The sequence below is a fragment of the Andrena cerasifolii genome, chromosome 3, assembly GCF_050908995.1.
Source record: "Andrena cerasifolii isolate SP2316 chromosome 3, iyAndCera1_principal, whole genome shotgun sequence".
Lineage (NCBI taxonomy): Eukaryota > Metazoa > Arthropoda > Insecta > Hymenoptera > Andrenidae > Andrena > Andrena cerasifolii.
The window spans coordinates 3,730,320-3,749,478 of record NC_135120.1 but is presented as its reverse complement, the minus strand read 5'-3'; the positions used below and the strand labels follow the sequence as shown (position 1 = coordinate 3,749,478).

The 19,159-nt window shown below is 38.9% G+C and overlaps 2 protein-coding genes across 2 annotated transcripts in view; one reads left to right on the top strand and one right to left on the bottom strand.

Moving 5' to 3' along the window:
* Magr (Iron-sulfur cluster assembly 1 homolog MagR) overlaps positions 1-7,642 on the top strand; it is a 72,807-nt gene extending 65,165 nt beyond the window's left edge. The window contains exon 3 of the mRNA XM_076808679.1: positions 7,015-7,642. Coding sequence (XP_076664794.1) covers positions 7,015-7,269 — 255 coding nt within the window. The 3' untranslated portion in view covers positions 7,270-7,642. The remainder of the gene's footprint in view (positions 1-7,014) is intronic.
* A 3,072-nt stretch (positions 7,643-10,714) lies between these two features.
* Positions 10,715-12,086, bottom strand: LOC143367264 (uncharacterized). The gene is made up of 2 exons (XM_076808900.1): positions 11,074-12,086; positions 10,715-11,020 (listed from the first exon to the last, which is right to left on the bottom strand). Exons 1-2 carry the CDS (start codon positions 11,959-11,961, stop codon positions 10,715-10,717), a joined length of 1,194 nt encoding a protein of 397 aa, XP_076665015.1. The 5' UTR covers positions 11,962-12,086.
* Positions 12,087-19,159: the final 7,073 nt, after the last annotated feature.

Here is a 19,159-nt window from a genome sequence, read left to right as displayed (position 1 = left end):
AGCATCCGTAGAATGTAACCAATCAAATCTAGGCAGATGTAGGTGCCCCCCCCCCCCACACGTATCACTCCCCTCCCCTAAAGTCGCAACTATTCCTCCGTCCCTATATTCCTATGTCCATGATGCTAACAAGTAATAACGATCATGGCGTGGCGTGGCGTCCTGCGTGGCGTATATACCCCCACCACACGCAAATTTACTACAGGATACTAGAGATAGAGAGGGATAGTAGGAAGAAGAAGGATACATTCACACACTATTTTCCCCTCTCTCTCTGATCGCTGTCTCCTCTACTTCTTCCCACTACTGTTCACACTCCACTTAGAATAGAGCTCAATGCGCGCAATCGACATGGTGCCCAGTGGGGAGGTCCTTAGCTATAGGAATCAAACATTTTTGAAGTTTTTTTATCTTCGGCTACTTTAGAAGTAACAGCGAATATTTTTTAATAAAAGTACAATTTCTTACATGTATAAAGAATATAAAGCGGGTTCAGAAATTGTACAGAATTTGGAAATTGTGAATGACACTGCGGAGCGAGGCGTAAAATTGATGTCAGACTACAATGAAATATTAACTACAAATGAAGACAACAAACAGTATTTTAACATTTTACAAATTTTAGAAGAATATCGACAATTCTACCCTGATACAAAGAAATCTAGCTTGATAAAAGACAAATACTAACACAATGCATTATTTTATTTATACCCCTAAGTTAAATTGTAATAATATTTTGTTGTGTATAAATACTTACATAATTATAAGGAATTAGCGAATAATACAATTTTAGTAAATAAAAAATATTGTAGATTGTGACATCCGCATTCCGCACCTACGTAGAGTAGCGTAGAGTAGCTCACACGCTGCGTTAGATTGGATAATTGTAAGAGATAAATATCAACGATTTCGACTATATTTTTTTAAGTAATATACAAATGTTACTATTATACATGTAAGAAATTGTACTTTTATTAAAAAAATATTCACTGATACTTCAAAAGCAGCCGGAGACAAAAAAAAACTTTTGATTCGTATAGCTAAGGACCACTCTACGGGGCATCGTGTCGATTGCACGTAGCCACGGCCCTGGCGAGCCGCGCCAGGCGAGCAATGGCCGCCACTGCCGCCTAGCGGCAAAACACCGTGCACGCGTTCCCGCTGAATATTTTCTCAAACAGTTCGAGTTAAAACCATTCCGACAGTTTTCGTAGATGGTTTCTTCTTTAGAAAACAACTTTTCGTAAAATTGCAAAAGTATTGCGTAGAAATCATATACACCGGCACTTTTTTAAACTTTGACAACCATTTACAACCATATAAAACCATCAAATTTAATAATATATATACCGATATATACCTGTATATACCGATATATTCAGGAAACTCTCCTCTATCTTTTGAGACTAAATTGAACTTTCTGGTATTCTTGGTTTTCACGTAATACCTCATTCTTGCCCAGAATCGTACAATTTTTACAAAAACTCGTGTTTTTCAAAAACTATGGGTGATAGAGCAATTCTGTTTACGGATTCGTGGTTGGGACGAAAAACTCTACTAGGATCTGGGAGTGCATATTGCAGATCCAAATACGTGTTGAACAGTGTTGTTAAGACCCCCGATTGTCTATTCTGGCTTATACACTGCGTTGTATACTAATTTTAAAAGATAAAACTCAAAGATTTCGTTAATATTTTTTTAAGTAGTACATACAAATTATTATTATACATCTAATAAACTGTACTTTTATTTAAAAATATTCACTGATACTTCCAAAATAGCCGAACACAATTATGTCCGAAATTGACGAGAAATCACAATTATTTCATAACTTTAACTCAATTGCGGCACGGGTTCCCGTTGTCCAATCACTTTCAAATTTTACGCATATCATTTTCTAACCAAACCTCACATTTTAGGAGGGTTAGACGAAACAAAATCGGAAGTTGAAAAATAAGGACTACCCTAGTGACCACATTACAAGGACTGCATCTTATCAATTATGATAATATGATATATCCAACTTCCGTAAAAGCACAAGAATCGGCTATAATAGAAGACAATAGATTCAATTTCTGAATACCGCGGTCTCAATGTTCGTGATGCTGTTTGGGCAGTACCTCATTATAATGTATCCGAATGTGAGAATACTAATGATCACATCATGGATACCATTAAATACTACGTAAGAGGTCTCCCGAATTCTGATGGTGTGTTTTGTTATACGAATGTCACAATCCAATGTATGTTATATTGTTCATCCTTAAGAGAAAACTTATTTTCCACTGAAAAAGCTGATCATATTATAAAAGTCTTTATGGACCAATATAAATCGGAACAAAATCCAAACATAATATCATTACGGCAAATCGCAGGAGAAAAATACGCTAACAATCAGCTACATGATGCAGCTGAGTTTATTACCTCCCTTTGTGATCATGAAATTCTTATACAGAATGCAGTAGAACACGAAATTACAACGGTATTAAGATGTTTAGAGTGTAATTACACAAGTACTACTATCAGTACAAATTGTGTGGTACATCTTGCACTGCCCAAGATGTTAACAAAAAAATCATTTGAATTTCAAGATATAATAAAACACAATTTCGCGGGATGGAAAAATCTGAAAGATTCTTGCTCTAATTGTGATAATTCAAATTCAAACACAATGAAAAAAATCGATATAACTGCTTCCAAACAAATTCTTATTGCAAAATTACATTTGTTCGATCACGATAGTAGTGGAACAATAACGAAAGTGGAAAATTTCTACATCAAAGCAATACCTACTACTAAAATACAAATGGGGGATCACTGTTATAAACTTAAGGCAGCGATTTTCCACCACGGTAAAAGTATTGCTGATGGTCATTACACGCGTATGGTAAGGGGTAAGGGCACAACGTGGGTATCTGTTGATGATTTACGAGTAGAAAAACAAGCTTGACCACCAAATGCTAAAAATGCATACATATTTTTTTTCGAAAGGTGTTAATTGTGGTTGTTATTACAGTTCAATGTTAAATACGTTCAGCGCCATAAGCTGCTTCGCGCACTATGTATTGTACACAAAGTACTATACATACAGGGTGTCCCACTAAGGAGTGGACAGCGCGATATCTCTTAAAGTATTGTCGATAAAAATATAAAAAAAATAGGGAATTGCATGGTTCGAGGGGGCCCATTTATTAGCGCGAACGAATTTTGTTTCCGATTATTATTTTAAAAGATACGATGGTCAAGTTCGGTTTTTCAAATGGAACTATTTTTTTTGAAGACCTGAGTTGATAGTGCGTTCCAAGACAAATTCAATAAGCTTTAATGTATACACTTTATTTCCACTGGTTTCTAAGATATTGCGCTTGCAAAATTACTGATTTTCACTGCAAGAAAACCCTCTGGAATAGGAAGGACCGGGGTCGGTCTTACTGGCGCTACGGGTGGCACTGCCTGTTGAAATGGATACTTACCTGCCAAAGGTCTACGCCAGAAATGGCAGGCCCAAAGGCTGGACAATTCTTTTCCGTCAGAAATGCTACTTAGGTAGGTACATCTGCGGTGTCGAGAAGCGCATCGTTACTTTTATTTCGCACTTGCTTCTACGCTCGGATGGCCGGTTCTTTTGGGAGGGATGCAAGTTGGATTGGTTAGGTTAGGAGGAGTGAAAGTTGCTAGACTAAATTTCAACCATAGGGAGCAGATTGTATCAGAACCAATCGGATTTGCATCCCTCCCAAAAGAACCGGCCATCCGAGCGTAGAAGCAAGTGCGAAATAAAAGTAACGATGCGCTTCTCGATAGCGCAGATGTACCTACCTAAGTAGCATTTCTGACGGAAAAGAATTGTCCAGCCTTTGGGCCTGCCATTTCTGGCGTAGACCTTTGGCAGGTAAGTATCCATTTCAACAGGCAGTGCCACCCGTGGCGTCAGTAAGACCGCCCCCGGTTTTTGCCATTTCAGAGGGGTTTCTTGCATTGAAAATCAGTAAATTTGCAAGCGCAATATCTTAAAAACCAGTGGAAATAAAGTGTATACATTAAAGCTTATTGAATTTGTCTTGGAACGCACTATGAACTCAGGTCTTCAAAAAAAATAGCTCCATTTGAAAAACCGAACTTGACCATCGTATCTTTTAAAATAATAATCGAAAACAAAATTCGTTCGCGCTAATAAATGGGCCACCTCGAACCATGCAATTCCCTATTTTTTTTATATTTTTATCGACAATACTTTAAGAGATATCGCGCTGTCCACTCCTTAGTGGGACACCCTGTATATCTGCTTAATATTATTTAATACATTTTTTTCTTTGTAGAAGTAGCCATTGTTATAATTGGCGCAATTTTTGTATATCATTAATTTTGTAAAGCTATTAATTTACGACAATGTTTTTAAATGGGATTCTTTTTGATGGGTTAATTAAAATGTCCGCGATATGAGTAATGGAATGTATGAACACAGCATTTTAGCTGAGTATATGTAGTTGTGTCATCTTAAGCGCAGTGGGAAAGCACCATTATGTACTTGCAGCTCATTTTGATTTTTCATCTTTTTTTTTGTTTTGTAATTATTATTATCTTCTATATTTTGTGATTTATTTGATTTCATGTACTTGGCGTATTTTTTTACTTTTTTGAAGTTTTTTATGGTACAGTTTTTCGGGAGCATGTGGCCAATAGTCATTTCTAGAATGCCGTTTGATACATGTATCCGGTGACTGTAGCCCGGTCTATTCGTATCTCCTTAACCTTTAAAGGACGAGTCACCAAACACAAGTTGCCGGACACAACTCGCTGGATAAAAGTTGGTTATCCCAGCGACTCCAGCGACAAAGTTGCCGACGATTGTTCCCCGGTCTATACGAGCCTTTAGTTACCCGTTACGTCCGATCTATGCATGCACTCCATTAAGGATAAAATTATAAAAAAGAAAAACAGAACAATAGATTCTGAGGTTTGCAGAACTAGCACATAATCGAATAAAAATTTAATTTCTCCATTTATGAAAGTAATGATACAGGAACATCTAGCCTATTGTTTATCAACACCATGAATTAAAAAAAAGCATTAAATACAATATCAAATAAACAGTTTGCAAAAGCTTTTCACAACAATTGTGGTTAAAAAACTGATAAAAGAAAAATTAAGTAAACGTAAAATATTTTTAATTGTCCATTATTAAGAGAGAATAATTTTTCCTCATTTTTCGGCGCAAATTGCATTCCGATATCTTTTATAGTTCAAAAGTTATACGAAAAAGGCCCTAAATTCTTCAACCCGGGCCGGAAAATTTCAAATAGCTCTTTGTGACGTTAATTTGAAAGAGACCATCCTAAAATATTCGAAGCTCGGGCATCACTGCTATACAGCGGTCGCTGGCAACCCTGCGAACGCCGGGCCGATGATGGTTTTAGTGGAATGCGTCCGTGAGGCGGTATTGCCATTTTCGTCTGTTCGCGCGCGCGTAGGTTGCAGTTTTAACGGATGACCCTGTATAAACACTAAGACCAGATCCACAATATCGGTCCGGTCATGGTCCGGTCTCGATCAAAATCATATCCCTGAGCGTCCATACTCGTCCGACTTGATAGTGTGGAATGGGCCTAATACGACTTGTGCACGCCAATCGCCATGCGATGAATTGTGGTACGTCACCACGTCACCAACACAAATACAGTCCAACCTCGATAACTCGAATCTCAAGGAAAGGGATTTTTTTTCGAATTATAGAGCTTTCGGCTTATCGAGTTTTCAAGTAAGAGAGGTTCAACAAACGAAAATTTGACTTATGGAGGCTTTTTACGACTGTTAATTTTTCGACTTGTGAAGCTGTAAAGCAAGACAAATTCAAGCTTTAAAGGTCAATTGTTTATTGTAACTTATAATATGTACTACTTACATATATACAAATAACACTAGTCATTTTGCGCAGCAGATACCACTATTTTTTCTTATGTAAAATGACCCGCTGATTCCGAAGATAAGGTCCACAAATTTCTATGGATAACGTTTTCGAGATATTGACGGGTGAACTTTTTACCTGCCTATCAAAAAGGTGGTCGCACTTAATTGCGAATATTTCGTGTTGCAAATGTCCGATTTGGTCGAAAATTACATCAAATTAAAGATAATTGAACCACCAACAAATGTACCTGACAAAATTTTTTAAATCGGTTCAGTAGTCGGGTGAAATCTATGGAAATATGTGAAAAAAGCCATTTTTTCGACCGAAATTGAGATCGACAATTCATTTAATCATCTGGGAAAAATCAAAATCGCAACATTGGGCCGAGTTTCTCATTTCTTACGTTTTCCCCAACTTTTGAATTCTGACTCGTTTCCTTGTTTTTCGGGATTCTGCCCACTGTGGCAATGGACTTGGTCGCAGGTAGGAGTGTGCGGATCGTCCCGAAGCTCGGGTCCCTAGCCCTCGGGACAGGCCGGAAAATTTCGGGCGGGGTCGCGATACTTTCGTAAGTTTCCGGTCCGTCCCGAGCCCGAAAAGTCGGCTACCCGCACACCACTGGTCGCAGGCAAGGAGATTCAGCCTAGGCCCAGTAGTCGCTGGGTCAAATCGCTGCGACCAATCGCGGGTAGGAGATCCTACCTTTACACCGGACTGGAAGGAAATTATGATAATTTTGGAGTTATCGAGGTTCGACTGTATTCTGTTTTGCTGTAGGTGTTCCCCTCCTCGTACTCCATACTACGTCATGGCATGCTTACGCCGCCATTAATTCCCTTCATATGGCAACTCTGCTCGACACTGACCTGAGCTAAAGTGGGCGGGATGATTCATTCCATATTTAGTCCATTTCTTTCCATATTAACGGGGTACTGCTGTGTACACAAAGTGCGGGGAAAACTGGACATAACCCAGACCTAACCCAGACCGACTTGAAACGGAATCTCTCTAATCCTCGCCAAATTGTCACATTCAAAGTGATAGACGCTATTTTTTTCGAGGCAACAAATTTTGTTGAGAAACCAAAATTGTATTTCGTGTTTCAGATCGGTTTAAGAGTCGGCGTGAAACAACGAGGATGTAATGGCTTGAGTTATACTCTTGATTATGCCAAAGAAAAATCAAAACTTGATGAAGAAGTTATTCAGGACGGCGTTCGCATTATGATTGACAAAAAGGCACAGCTATCTCTCTTAGGCACCGAAATGGACTACGTGGAATCTAAATTAAGTTCTGAATTTATTTTCAATAATCCAAACATTAAAGGAACTTGCGGATGTGGAGAAAGCTTCTCTGTTTGATTATTGTGAATATTTGTAAAAACTGTAGTCAAAATAAGTAAGTTAGGTACAATCAGTACAAATGGCTTGTAATTTAACTAAACTATGAGTTTAATAAGTGACATCCCTTTTTTGTAGTCAACTATATGAAATCTCTTGATGTTGGCATTCTTAATTTGGAAGTAAGAACTAGTAAATAAAAAACTGACATTTAAATAAATAATTAACTAATATTTATACTAAATTTGTATAAAAGTTGTATATTGTTGATTATTCAAGTATTTGTCATAATATTTATTTATTTTATAGATAAGAAAGTTGTACATAATATTTAACCTAACTGATTATACATGTATAATATAATAATGAATAAACTAGTTGTTTATTTAATGTACACGAACATGTATTTTTATTATTAATATATTGAATTTTATCCCTTTGATTTCGTTTACCTTTGCGAATCTGATGTAATTACTTCGATCTGGATATTATAAATCCAGTGGGAGACTTAGCTTATAATTTGCAGTCTACATGCAGTTCAAAGCTTGTGCTTAAGGGGTCATTCCGGTTAGACGGGTTGAAAAAATCGTTTCTTTTTAAAAATATTTTTTGTAAGTACATATCCCCATAAAAAACTTCAAAAAAGTAAAAAAATACGCCAGGTACGTGAAATCAATTAAATCACAATAAAATGGAAGATAATAATAATTACAAAATAAAAAAAAATGTGAAATCAAAATGAGCTGCAAGTACATAAAGGTGCTTTCCTGCAGCGTGCAAAGGCGACGTGGCGTGGCAAGGTATTATTCTCAGATCATCACTACCCATACCTTCCCTCTCGCAGGCTTTCAGATAATTTGTCAATTTAAAACTCTGACAATATACGAGTACCCTTTCATTCTGTTGCGTTTTTAGATAATTCTAAGATCATTCATTGGCACCAATACCTTGCCTTTGACAGGCGTATAGCTAATAATTCATTAATTTAAATAAAATTTCGACACATTGCGAACACTTTCATTAGTTTCCGGTTTTTAAATAGTTCTTATTCATCGACACCTTGATCTTGCCTGGCCATGCCAAGTATTTGACTTCCAGGCCCGGCCATCTTTTTTGTCTTTTATTGTGTTACACAGTGTCGCCTTTGCACGCAGCGGGAAAGCACCTTTATATACTTGCAGCTCATTTTGATTTTACATCTTTTTTTTATTTTGTAATTATTATTATCTTCCATTTTTTTTGTGATTTATTTGATTTCATGTACTTGGCGTATTTTTTTTTACTTTTTTGAAGTTTCTTTTATGGGGATCTCACTTCTTTTTACAAAGATAATTTGTACAGGGATTGACATCACATGATTTTTAATATTATAAATTACAAAGGTTCATTATCAACAGCAATGAACAGTCTTGTTACGTATGTGGAATTTCCCATACGCCGCTCTCAAGAATTTTTCGAGCTCGCGTCTGCGAAGGGAAAACGCCCTAAAATCCTTTCGCTTATCACAAACCACTAAGGGGAGTCATGATCTCAACCATCTGGATCACGACCATGGGAACGGGCGTGACGCGACGACGACCTATACGGATTTCCTTATATGGAGATTTGTAACGAATCCCCACTCATTTTGGGACTATATAAACCCTTTAGTTTCAACCCTCTTTGGTTCAAAGCAGTGAAGTCACGCGTAGAGTCGCGTCGTGTCACGCTCGTACAGAGTTGGTTAGATTCAGCAGGATCGGGCTCGAGTCGCCTTACGAACCAATAGTTAACCTCACAGAATCCCCTAGTTCAGTTATATTTTGGGTTACAATTGAAATAACCATTCTTACGCCCCGCATCGCCAGTGCGTTAACACCGTGCAAATATTGGTAACTACATTATTTAATCACTAATCGCGACACTTATATTTGTACAATAATTACTTATTGAATATACTAATGGTGTTCACTTGTAAATCGAGTAGATTCGTTAACCCATCTATTACCCAGCGATGCTTATAATATTAGTAGCACTCACCCACTGATACAACTTTACCGCTCGAGTTGTATCAAACTTTAATTAAGAGTTACGAGGCATTACTAATATTTCCTGTGACTGCCTGATTCCGCATTAGGTTCGTTCATCTCCAACACCAAAACAAGGAATCTTTACCAACCCAGTGGCTCCCCGATTTCGCATCGGGTTCGTCCACATTTTAACCCTCCTACGGCTCCCTGATTTCGCATCAGGTTCGTCCGCGCACCTAACTAAGAAATTCATAAACCGTATTCCTTGGGAAATACCCTTCTCGCCGGCCTCTCGCGTTGCCGCAGCCCCGGTTCGTAACAGTCTTATCGCGGGACAGATTTAAGGATAAATTCTACGCAAGTTTAACAACTACGAAAACAAACCATTTGCACCGCATTGCCGATTTATATGTATTATATTTATAGTACTTTGTGTATGTGGGATCAGGAGAGGGATGGGAACAGTGATTGCAAGAGCCCGTTAACGTTTTAGTGTTGAAGATTGATTGGCTTCGATGCCGTACAATAAACTGACCGTACAATGAACTCGTATTAATTTCTCGCCTAGATAAAAAACAACAGCGCAATTAACAAACGGCACGCGTTATCGCGTCCGGTCGCGGCATCTGTATATAGGGTGGATTCCCTATTCGGCAACCCATATGTATAATACAAGAAACACTGATTAAATTCATGCATTATCGAAGGTGTCCAGGTATCAATTTAATTGAATAAGTATGTAAAGGAGAGTGGGGGAAATGCGAACGCGGGGTAACCCCGAACACCGCGGTATTCGCTGAATTCGCTTGTCCTGTCCTCCCGCGATATAGGGTGCGTTCCGATTCACGCATAATGCACATGAAGTGCAGAGACAACCGTTCCGTTTTAAGGTGCGTTTTGACGTGACACTAAAGTCATGACATTCGCTGTCGTGACATTGTATTACAGCGTGAATCAAATGTTACAACATCGTGACATCTATGAACCGTGACGATGTTGTAACAATTTGATTCACGCTGTAATACAGTGTCACGACAGTGAATGTCATGACTTTAGTGTCACGTTAAAACGCAACTTTGGTTACTGCGCGTCATTGGTGATGCAGAGAATTCCCTAGAATCCTTTCATTTCCGATGCAGCGAGAGCGCAGTGACTGCTTCACGCCTTGAGTTTCGGCGTTTGCTGCGTGCTCGCTGCATCGGAAGTGGCATCGTATTGGTGGTGTTGCGTGACCACGCGAACGTAGCCACGGAAATGTATATAATCGATAGGTAAATCAGGAGCGAAATTTGAAAGCTGATGGTTGCGTGTGAACAAGAAGAGTATTGTTAAGAATACGCGATGCGGGTGACATGCGTGGGAAAGTTCTTAGGCTGAGTCCCAATATTAATAGACCCGAAACGAGTGTCGATTGACTCCAGAAGTGTCGGCGACGCTAAGAAAGTCATAAATTTCCTTCAAGGGTTATTTTCTCGATCCCCGGAGTAGAGCCTACTTTCTCTTCCCACGTGCGGACCCCGGTGTGTAACGGAAAAGCGCGCTTCCACCGAGTTTCCACCACCACTCGAGGACGGAGAGGAAGATAGACGCCGATTCGCAGGGGCGTATGGACATCCGAAGGACGGCCTACCGCTCGGATCTGATGCATCCTCCATCCTGATTGGGCTACGAGGATCTATGGGAGGACTAGGAGGATTCGGCCGACGACAATACCCTCTTGACCGATGATACCATTCGGTGAAGCTCCTAAGAAGGGGATGCAGCTGTCGATGAAAATTCCACATTCTGCAATATCTGTATATTGCTTCTTCAATACTTCGCGAGCAATTTTCTCGCATTCTTTCCCGTATTCCACCGCGGGTGCACTAATTATCTTCGGATACAGAAATGATTTTACTGCATTTGCGCAAAACGTGTCAGGTCGGCGACGACACACTTGTCCAAAATTGGATGCTGTCAACAATTTGGACCTGTACTGCAACCATCTGCGGTTCTTTGCTTGTCCGATGGTTTCTTCTTCAATAGCATGTCTTTTGTCTTGCCACTCACTGAGCATTTGCATATGCTTTTCCCGCTCCAGTTCATACATTTCTGATGGCATGTTTGGCTTTTGTGCATTTTGTCCATAATCAGAATCTTTCTGTGAGGGCAATTGCTTGCGTACATATCGCGCGGCCTTCGTTTCCTTCTGTTTTGCAGCTCTCTTTTCCTTTTCTTTCTTCTTCTTTTCTTCAATTTGGCGAACAACCTCGGGCGTTTTCTTCTTCATAACCGCATCCAATCGCGAGTGCACTTGGTTACTGTTGTACTCCACGACAGCAGCAGCACATCTCCCTGTATAAGATCCTCTTTCGGTGAAATTTAATCTTTTTCCGCCAGTGTACTTGGCAATTAGTCCGTTCAAACTTTCCACAGCGTTATTAGTAGTATTATAGAGTAAGCTCTCCGCATGAGCTAATAGTGGACGAAGTATTTCTTTCACGTCCTGGTACACTCCAATTTTCAACAAGTCTGGAACGATGTTTTTCTCATTCTCTTTATTCTTTCCATCGCAGAAATATTCTAGTCTTGCACACTCTGCGTGTTCACCAAACACGTGGCTTGGAACATTCTGTATGTCGCCATACAAATTCTTCGTTCTCTCGTCGATTGATACATTCTGATTGTATCTAAACTTTGCGGCATTCACGATGTCCGTGCGCATCCGGCGAATGCTACTTTCCACAGTTTGTCTCAATGGTCCAGATGTGGTCTTTTTTTACAATCGCTTTCATTTTTGTGCAAAAGTTTCGCAACAAATGATTCGTGCCTTCAATCTTTTTTACACGAATCTGTCTCTTATATGGGTCCGCATCAATAATCTTCTTATACACGCTACTGTCCCCATCAGCAATCAGTGTAGAATAAACGAGCCCACGTTTTTCTACGCTAGTGTTGAATCCTTCTACTATAGCATCGCTTTCCATAGCAGTCGATGCTCGAGATGTTTTCCAGTTTTTGAAACATGTGTGCTTTCGGGGTTCTTTCTCGTTTTTTGCAGCAATCCGACAAATTCTGCAAACTTTGTTTCGAACGCCGTAAAATAAAACTTTTTTCGTGTGATAGCCAACTATTACGCCGACTCCAGACGCAGAATCGTAACATCCACTGCGGTAGTATCTCTTCATCCAGCTTCCGTCGGCCACAACGGGGATGTGAGGGGTCCCTGACCCGGGAAGAACGTCGCCTCTTTCAATCGCCAAACGTTTTTCTTCTTCAGCCGCTGCTAACATCTCTTCTTCTGCAGCGGCAATTGCGGACTTGACGAATTCATCTTGATTCTTCACAAAGTCTCTCTTCGACATGCAACGTACGTTCACTCCTGCAAAAGTGTGTTCCAAGTGGGCATAGCTGCCTCCACATAAAATTGTTGCATTAACGGCGCCCTGATTGCAATCCACTTCTTCGGCTTCGTCCGATTGATTGCAGATTTCAGCTTTGTAATGACATAAAGTGCACATGACGCTGAAGATGCTCTTGAAGCCACGCCGTTTCACACCAGTTATGCGTAGGTGTTCAATGCCACAGTCTTCCGTAGCTTTTGCATGCTTACTTATTTTTTGCAATTGAGTAAGCACATTTGCGAAATTCATTATATCGTTGCTATTTAGGAGGCGCGATTGCTCTTGTGGCTCGTTCTTCGCAACTTTTTCTATAACGAAGTTTTCTTCTTCGTTACTTTCTATAGCAAATTCTTCAAGCGCCTCTTCACTTTCTCCCGAACTGGCCGTATCAGTATCTTCATCAGATGGCAAGTACAGTATCTCTTGATGCGTATGATTTCGTCCATCGGATGTTGATGGTTCCTCTACTATACGCTCCTCGGCCACTTCTTCTGTACGTTGTCCTACGGCAGTATCACCTGCCGTCTTTGCGCTTTCTTGTTTCTTCTGAAGGGCTAGAGACCTTCTCTTATGGCGATGTATTCTCCGTTTCGACAATGTCTTTGCGTACGAACGTAAATGTCGCGAACGAAACGGAGTATTATTGTCCATATCTTTCGGCACGTCCTGCATATCCACATTTCGAGTGTCACTCATTTTACACTAAACCAACAAACACAACACAAACACAGTACAACGCAACGCAACACAACTCAAAATCCTTGTGCCCGTTGCAAAAAAATGTAAACACAAACCGTGAACGTGAATTCAAAGATTCATCTGTGGTGCATTCTGAATCAAATGACGCTCTACAAACCAGGCAACGGCGCAAACAGTCCGTTGCGTAGAGAGTCATTCCGTTGAAAGAACGCAAATGACGCGGATATACAAGCAGTTTACGATAAATGGACAATATGAATAACGTAAGTATTATATTGTATACTGTTATACAGAGTGTTTCTCTGGCTAGAGTCTTCAAAGGCGATGCTGCCAATATGCCGCGTCTCGCTGAGTTTCGTGGATTTCGACGCTCGAGACGAGATTCACTACGGCATGTTAAAAATTCTGAATTCTTCATCGAATCGATATGGCGGTGATACTAATGATTTCCTGGCGTTTTGCTGATCAAAATTATGTCAAATGTCATGTAAATCGGATTATTACGAAGTTAGCTTGGGGCCATTTTCATCTGCACGCCATCCATTGACGCCATTTTCGCAAAGATCTGTTGAGAAATGCAGAACGTGGAATTCGTCACTTCCACGAAACTCAGCGAGGCGCGGCTTATTGGCGGCATTGTCTTTGAGGACTCTAGAGAGCGAATTACCCTACATGTTCATATCGACGCGCGTTACGAAAAGTTACTTCTCAAAAGTAGCATGTTTCATTTTTTCTACATGCAGTTGTCCGTAAGAAAAAAATGAAACGTGTTACTCTTCGTAACGCGCATCGATATACTCTTACTTTTTGTCATAAAATAATACATTCATTATTTCATTTCCAGATGAAAGAAGCGCTCAATGAAGCGAGGCGAGAGGAGGATAAGGAGGGACAGGAGGAAGAGGAGGTAAAGGAGATAAATGAGACGAAGGAGGCGAAGGAGAGGGAGGTGATAACGTTGAGGGCGGAATTACAACAGGTAATTATGTGCAATGTGGTTTATGTGACCGTGATAGCATAAGTGTGAATCAGAATTAGGCAAAATGTAATCTAATTACAAATTACAATTAAAATGTACTTGCGTAATTGATTACACATTATTTTCTGTAATCATTAATTTATGTGGTTTACCACAATATTTTGTGTACTTGTGTAATTGATTACACATTATTTTCAACACATAATATTTTGTCAACTACCTAAATTAACGATTACAGAAAATAATGTGTAATCAATTACACAAATACACATAATATTGTGGTCAACTACCTAAAGATTACAGAAAATAATGTGTAATCAATTACGCAATTACATTTTAATCGTAATTTGTAATTAGATTACATTTTGCCCAACTCCGGTGTGAATATTATCTGGTTTGTGTCCGATATTTTTTATGTTATGTAATTTTATGAAAATGTAATTATTATGTTACTGTTCCAGATCAAAAAGGCACTGAAACACCTGACATACCGGCGCGGAGGCGGGTCGAGAGGAAGGCGCGGAGGCGGTTGGGGAGGAGAAAGGCGCGGAGGTGGTTGGGGAGGAGGAAGGCGCGGAGGTGGTTGGGGCGGTGGAAGGGGGGGGGCAAGGGGGTTGGCAAATAATTATATATCAATAATTCTTTTTTATAAATAAAAATATATATTAAAATATTTAATGATTGTGTATTTTATTTATATTAATAGAATGTAAAATGTTCACATTTTCTATCGTTTCGACATGAACGTTTCAGTAACGTACTGTTGAGATTTTCCATATGAAAATAAATTTAAACGGTATAAATCGGATTATGTTTAGCATTATCAGATTAGCAATGGTACATTTATAGTCAATTATCTAGTACAGTTCTAGAAATAAATCGATTTATACCGTGTTTCAACTCATTTTAAGCTGAAAAATCTCAGGAGTATGTTATTAAAAAATTTAAAAACCCGACTGCATAAAAAGGGAACTAAAATGACAAAAACAAGACTTAATTCATTTATACGTGGTATATTATTTATCATAAATGATTTGATGTAATTATATTCGAACAATACATTACATTCAATATTGTGTATCGCTGTTCGCCCTAATTAGTTTCGATGGGCTAAACAACGCTAACAGTATTCCCCACACGGACAAAGAGAGAAACATATAATTTACAAAATAAAATGAAGTTGAAATGTCACTATATAAGCATAAATTAGTAATAGGGGAAATGCGACAACAACGCGATATGACTCTCGATACGTATCGGCAACTATGTCTTTCCTACATTTATCGGTTAGCTTGGACTTGAACCGGTTCTGATGGTACATGGCGCGAATATACCATTAGCGCCGGTGACGGAGAATCCTTGAAGCATAATTCTGTCATTTCTCGAATCTGTCTCAGTACACGAGTTATAAATTCATTATTATTTCAACGTACGGTGCTTATTAGCGTTCAAACGCACCAGACCCGTCTGCACGGATGTCTACTGGAGGCAACTATACCCACAAAAGCTTCCTTCTTGCCGATTCCACGACGTAAGTTGGTTGAAACGGTTTGTTTACTACATCGCGTATACGTAACACTTTTCCTAACTTGTGTGAGCGTACGCATACATTCAAGGCCCGATGAGACGGCAGCCTTAACCGTTATTTCAGTAGAAATAGAGATCAGGTGGTACTACTTATTTGTTTTGCTCTGTCTGCATGTTTTTGGTGAATTCGGGTCTGTCGGGTTAGAAGTGTAGTCTGTAATTATTAGCCCCCTATATCTCCCCTTTTCTATACGCTAGCATTTGCTTGTTGCTTTGTATATAATATTTTTCCTACACATTTCATTTTTTTCGTGGTTACGATGGAAACGTTTGAGAAAACAGGTGAAAAAACTACTCCTGTTTATCGGTCGTTGTGGGAAACGAATGAGAAGTTCCGATCGTGGATTCGCGAAGTCCCTAATGATAAAAGCCTTTTCTACTGTTCTGCATGCGAGAAAACTTTATCTTGCGGCGCGTCAAGCGTTAAAAGGCATGCGGAATCAGTGAGACATAAATATTTATTATCTAAAATAATTCCGCGACTAACTATGCTTGCTAAGGTCTCGAGAAAGATTTTTATGGCTCAATGGCTTGAGGATTTCGAGCCCTGGTTGCATAAGGTCGCCGATGATCCTTTTTCGTGTTTCTGTTCGGTTTGTAAAAAATCATTTGCTTGCAGGCTGTCAAAAATCTAACGTCACGCGGATTCCAAGTGCAACATCAAAAACTGCGAAAAAAATGGAATGGATGTGAGGAAATCGAACGATTTCAGATCGTAATGCGAGGAGTCGCCTTTGTCATTTGATGAACGAAAAAAAAATCGCGGAAATTCGTTTTGCTGCATTAGTTGCTCAGAAGAATATTTCGCATCAATCCGCAAAGGCGATTCTTAAATTCTTCCAAGACGTTGGGAAAGATTCTGATGTTTTGGAACATATGACGCACAGTGGTCCCAAATCGTTAAAAAGCGGCAAACCCATCAAAACGTACTTCAATTTAGTCAGAAATCGGTGCTCGGGGTTTTTTGGGGTCTCTGATTACGAATCTGAACTTCAAATTTGTTAAAACAAAATGGCGAATCCAATATGGCGGACGCGTATGTCAGAAAAATATCATACTGGACGAAGCTTGGTATACTAAGGTGTTCGAGGTAACTGACTACGAACCTGGGTTCAAAATTCCAAAAAAAAAACACAAAATGGTGAAACTAATATCACTGGTGTAAACGTTGGTTTTAATTTTTGTGAAAATGGATTCTTCGATTTTTTACTAAAATTATATAATTAGAATGTCGAATTTAATATGACGATGTTAATTTCCAATCGTTTTTGGAATTTTTTTCGGACTTCAGTGACAAACTCATCATTTCTACGTTTAGTAGATCACGTAGGTCAAATATATCGTCGAATGTAATAAAAGAGAATTATGGATTATAAGTGTTGTTTGAAATAAAGAATGCTGTTTTATTCAGATACAAATCTGTCTTTATTTATATTCTCATTCAGAATCACCAGAATCGCATGTGCTTTCCTCTGAAGTAAAATCTAGAGACGCGGAAGCGTCTCGACGCCAAGTACAGGAAAGACACTCTGTATATGTCGACTGTCGCTACCGTATACCTTTACTCGTCGCGGAGCCATTCCAACCTAACCTGAAACTTATTTCCTTAATATCTCATCACGCCTGCAATATTTTCTAAATTTAAAGGCATTTTTCTTATGTAAACCGCATATAAGCTTTCGAATAAGACCAATTTCAATAAAATCGGTCCTCGCATAACAGAGATATCGTAATATCGTCTCATGGATCTGTCAGTTACGATATGGTTTTTCTTCTGATTCTGATTCTCCAAGGAATTTTTTCGTCAAACATAATACATATACGCGTTACACGCACACCGATGAACAAACACATGTTTCGTTCGTCGATTTGTCAACTCTCGGAATCATTCGGCAGCGATCGTCGTCCGTCATTGTACAAATATATACCTATGTATACTATTTTGAATTTTATAACCTACCAAGTGTCAAAACTATCATAATCTGCCAAGTGTCAAATAAGGTAAGTTGTCCAAATTTGAAATGTCACGAGTTTTTACACCACATAGGAGACTGAATTATTGTCTCATTTAAATTTCCTGCAACAAGACTTTCTGCCATACACTCTCACCTCCTTCGGACACATTATGTAGTCTCTACACTCACAGTAGCAGAAGGCCACTCTTTTTCTACATAAGTAAGTTCTACGTTAAGGTGTATAACTAAAATGTGGCTTTATATATATTTACAGATAATCGAAGCAGAAGGTGATGCAGAGTGATCTATGTCAGAGTATATACGCAAAAAATTTTCAGGTAGGGTTTTGCATATTCAATGATCTTAACATATGAGCATGTGTGATAATTAATAAATAATTAATAAATGTGTCCTATTTTTCAGTGAACGATGCAGACGAAGAGAATTATTTCAACAGCTGAAAGAGAAAGTAATCCTGTTACATGAGCAAATAAAATAACCACATTTTATCTATAAAATAATCAATATAATATTTATTTTTTTATTTAAATAAAATATAAAATTAATTTTTTTTTATCATTGGCCGCCGCCACGGCCCCGACCACGCTCCATACCACGGCCGCGCTCCCAGCCACGGCCTCGGCCACGGCCATATTGCTCGGCAATGATTGTGCGGAGGGTGAGGGCTTGATTTTTCAATATTTCAATCGCTGAGGATCGGTCCTTTTGCGCCCTCAACTTCCAACCGCCTTTTTGATGTCGAGCCACGTACGGTCCTGAAATTAGTAGTAATAAACAACAATAAATATATTAGTATTTAAATTTAGTATTTAAAAAAGTATTCTAAAAACATACAACTTCTTAACCCTCGGTTGTCACACCTACTTTTTCGAACGTCGTAGTCACACTGGGTCAATTTGACCCTGCCAATTTTCAAGCAGTTAGTTAAAATCTATTTGTTTAATTAAGTGTAAAAAATTCTGAGATAAAGTTTGAACATTGTAGAATATATGCTCATCGTTAAAAGTTGATGGCATTTAAAGTGTCATCATGCTTAAAAAAGGAATTTGAAACAATAAGATTTCCGACAAAAAGTGTTTTGCTTAAAACATTGCAGGGTCAATTTGACCCAGTGTGACAACCGAGGGTTAAAATTTGTATGTACTTACTACTATCGGCCATGGCCGAGCTTGCTGGTGGTGGTGGCGGAGTCATGGGCAGTGGCGGCTCCACCATATTTAACTCAGATAGTTCGGCATTAATGTGTAAATAAAAATAAATTAATTTGATCATTAAATG

What these genes read in the sequence shown, in the direction of transcription:
- LOC143367264 (XM_076808900.1), bottom strand. Translation starts at nt 11,961, where the DNA reads ATGCGCACGGACATCGTGAATGCCGCAAAGTTTAGATACAATCAGAAT. An exon ending in GCGAGAAAATTGCTCGCGAA is followed by an intron (nt 11,021 to 11,073) that starts GTATTGAAGAAG and finishes TTTCATCGACAG; the next exon opens with CTGCATCCCCTTCTTAGGAG.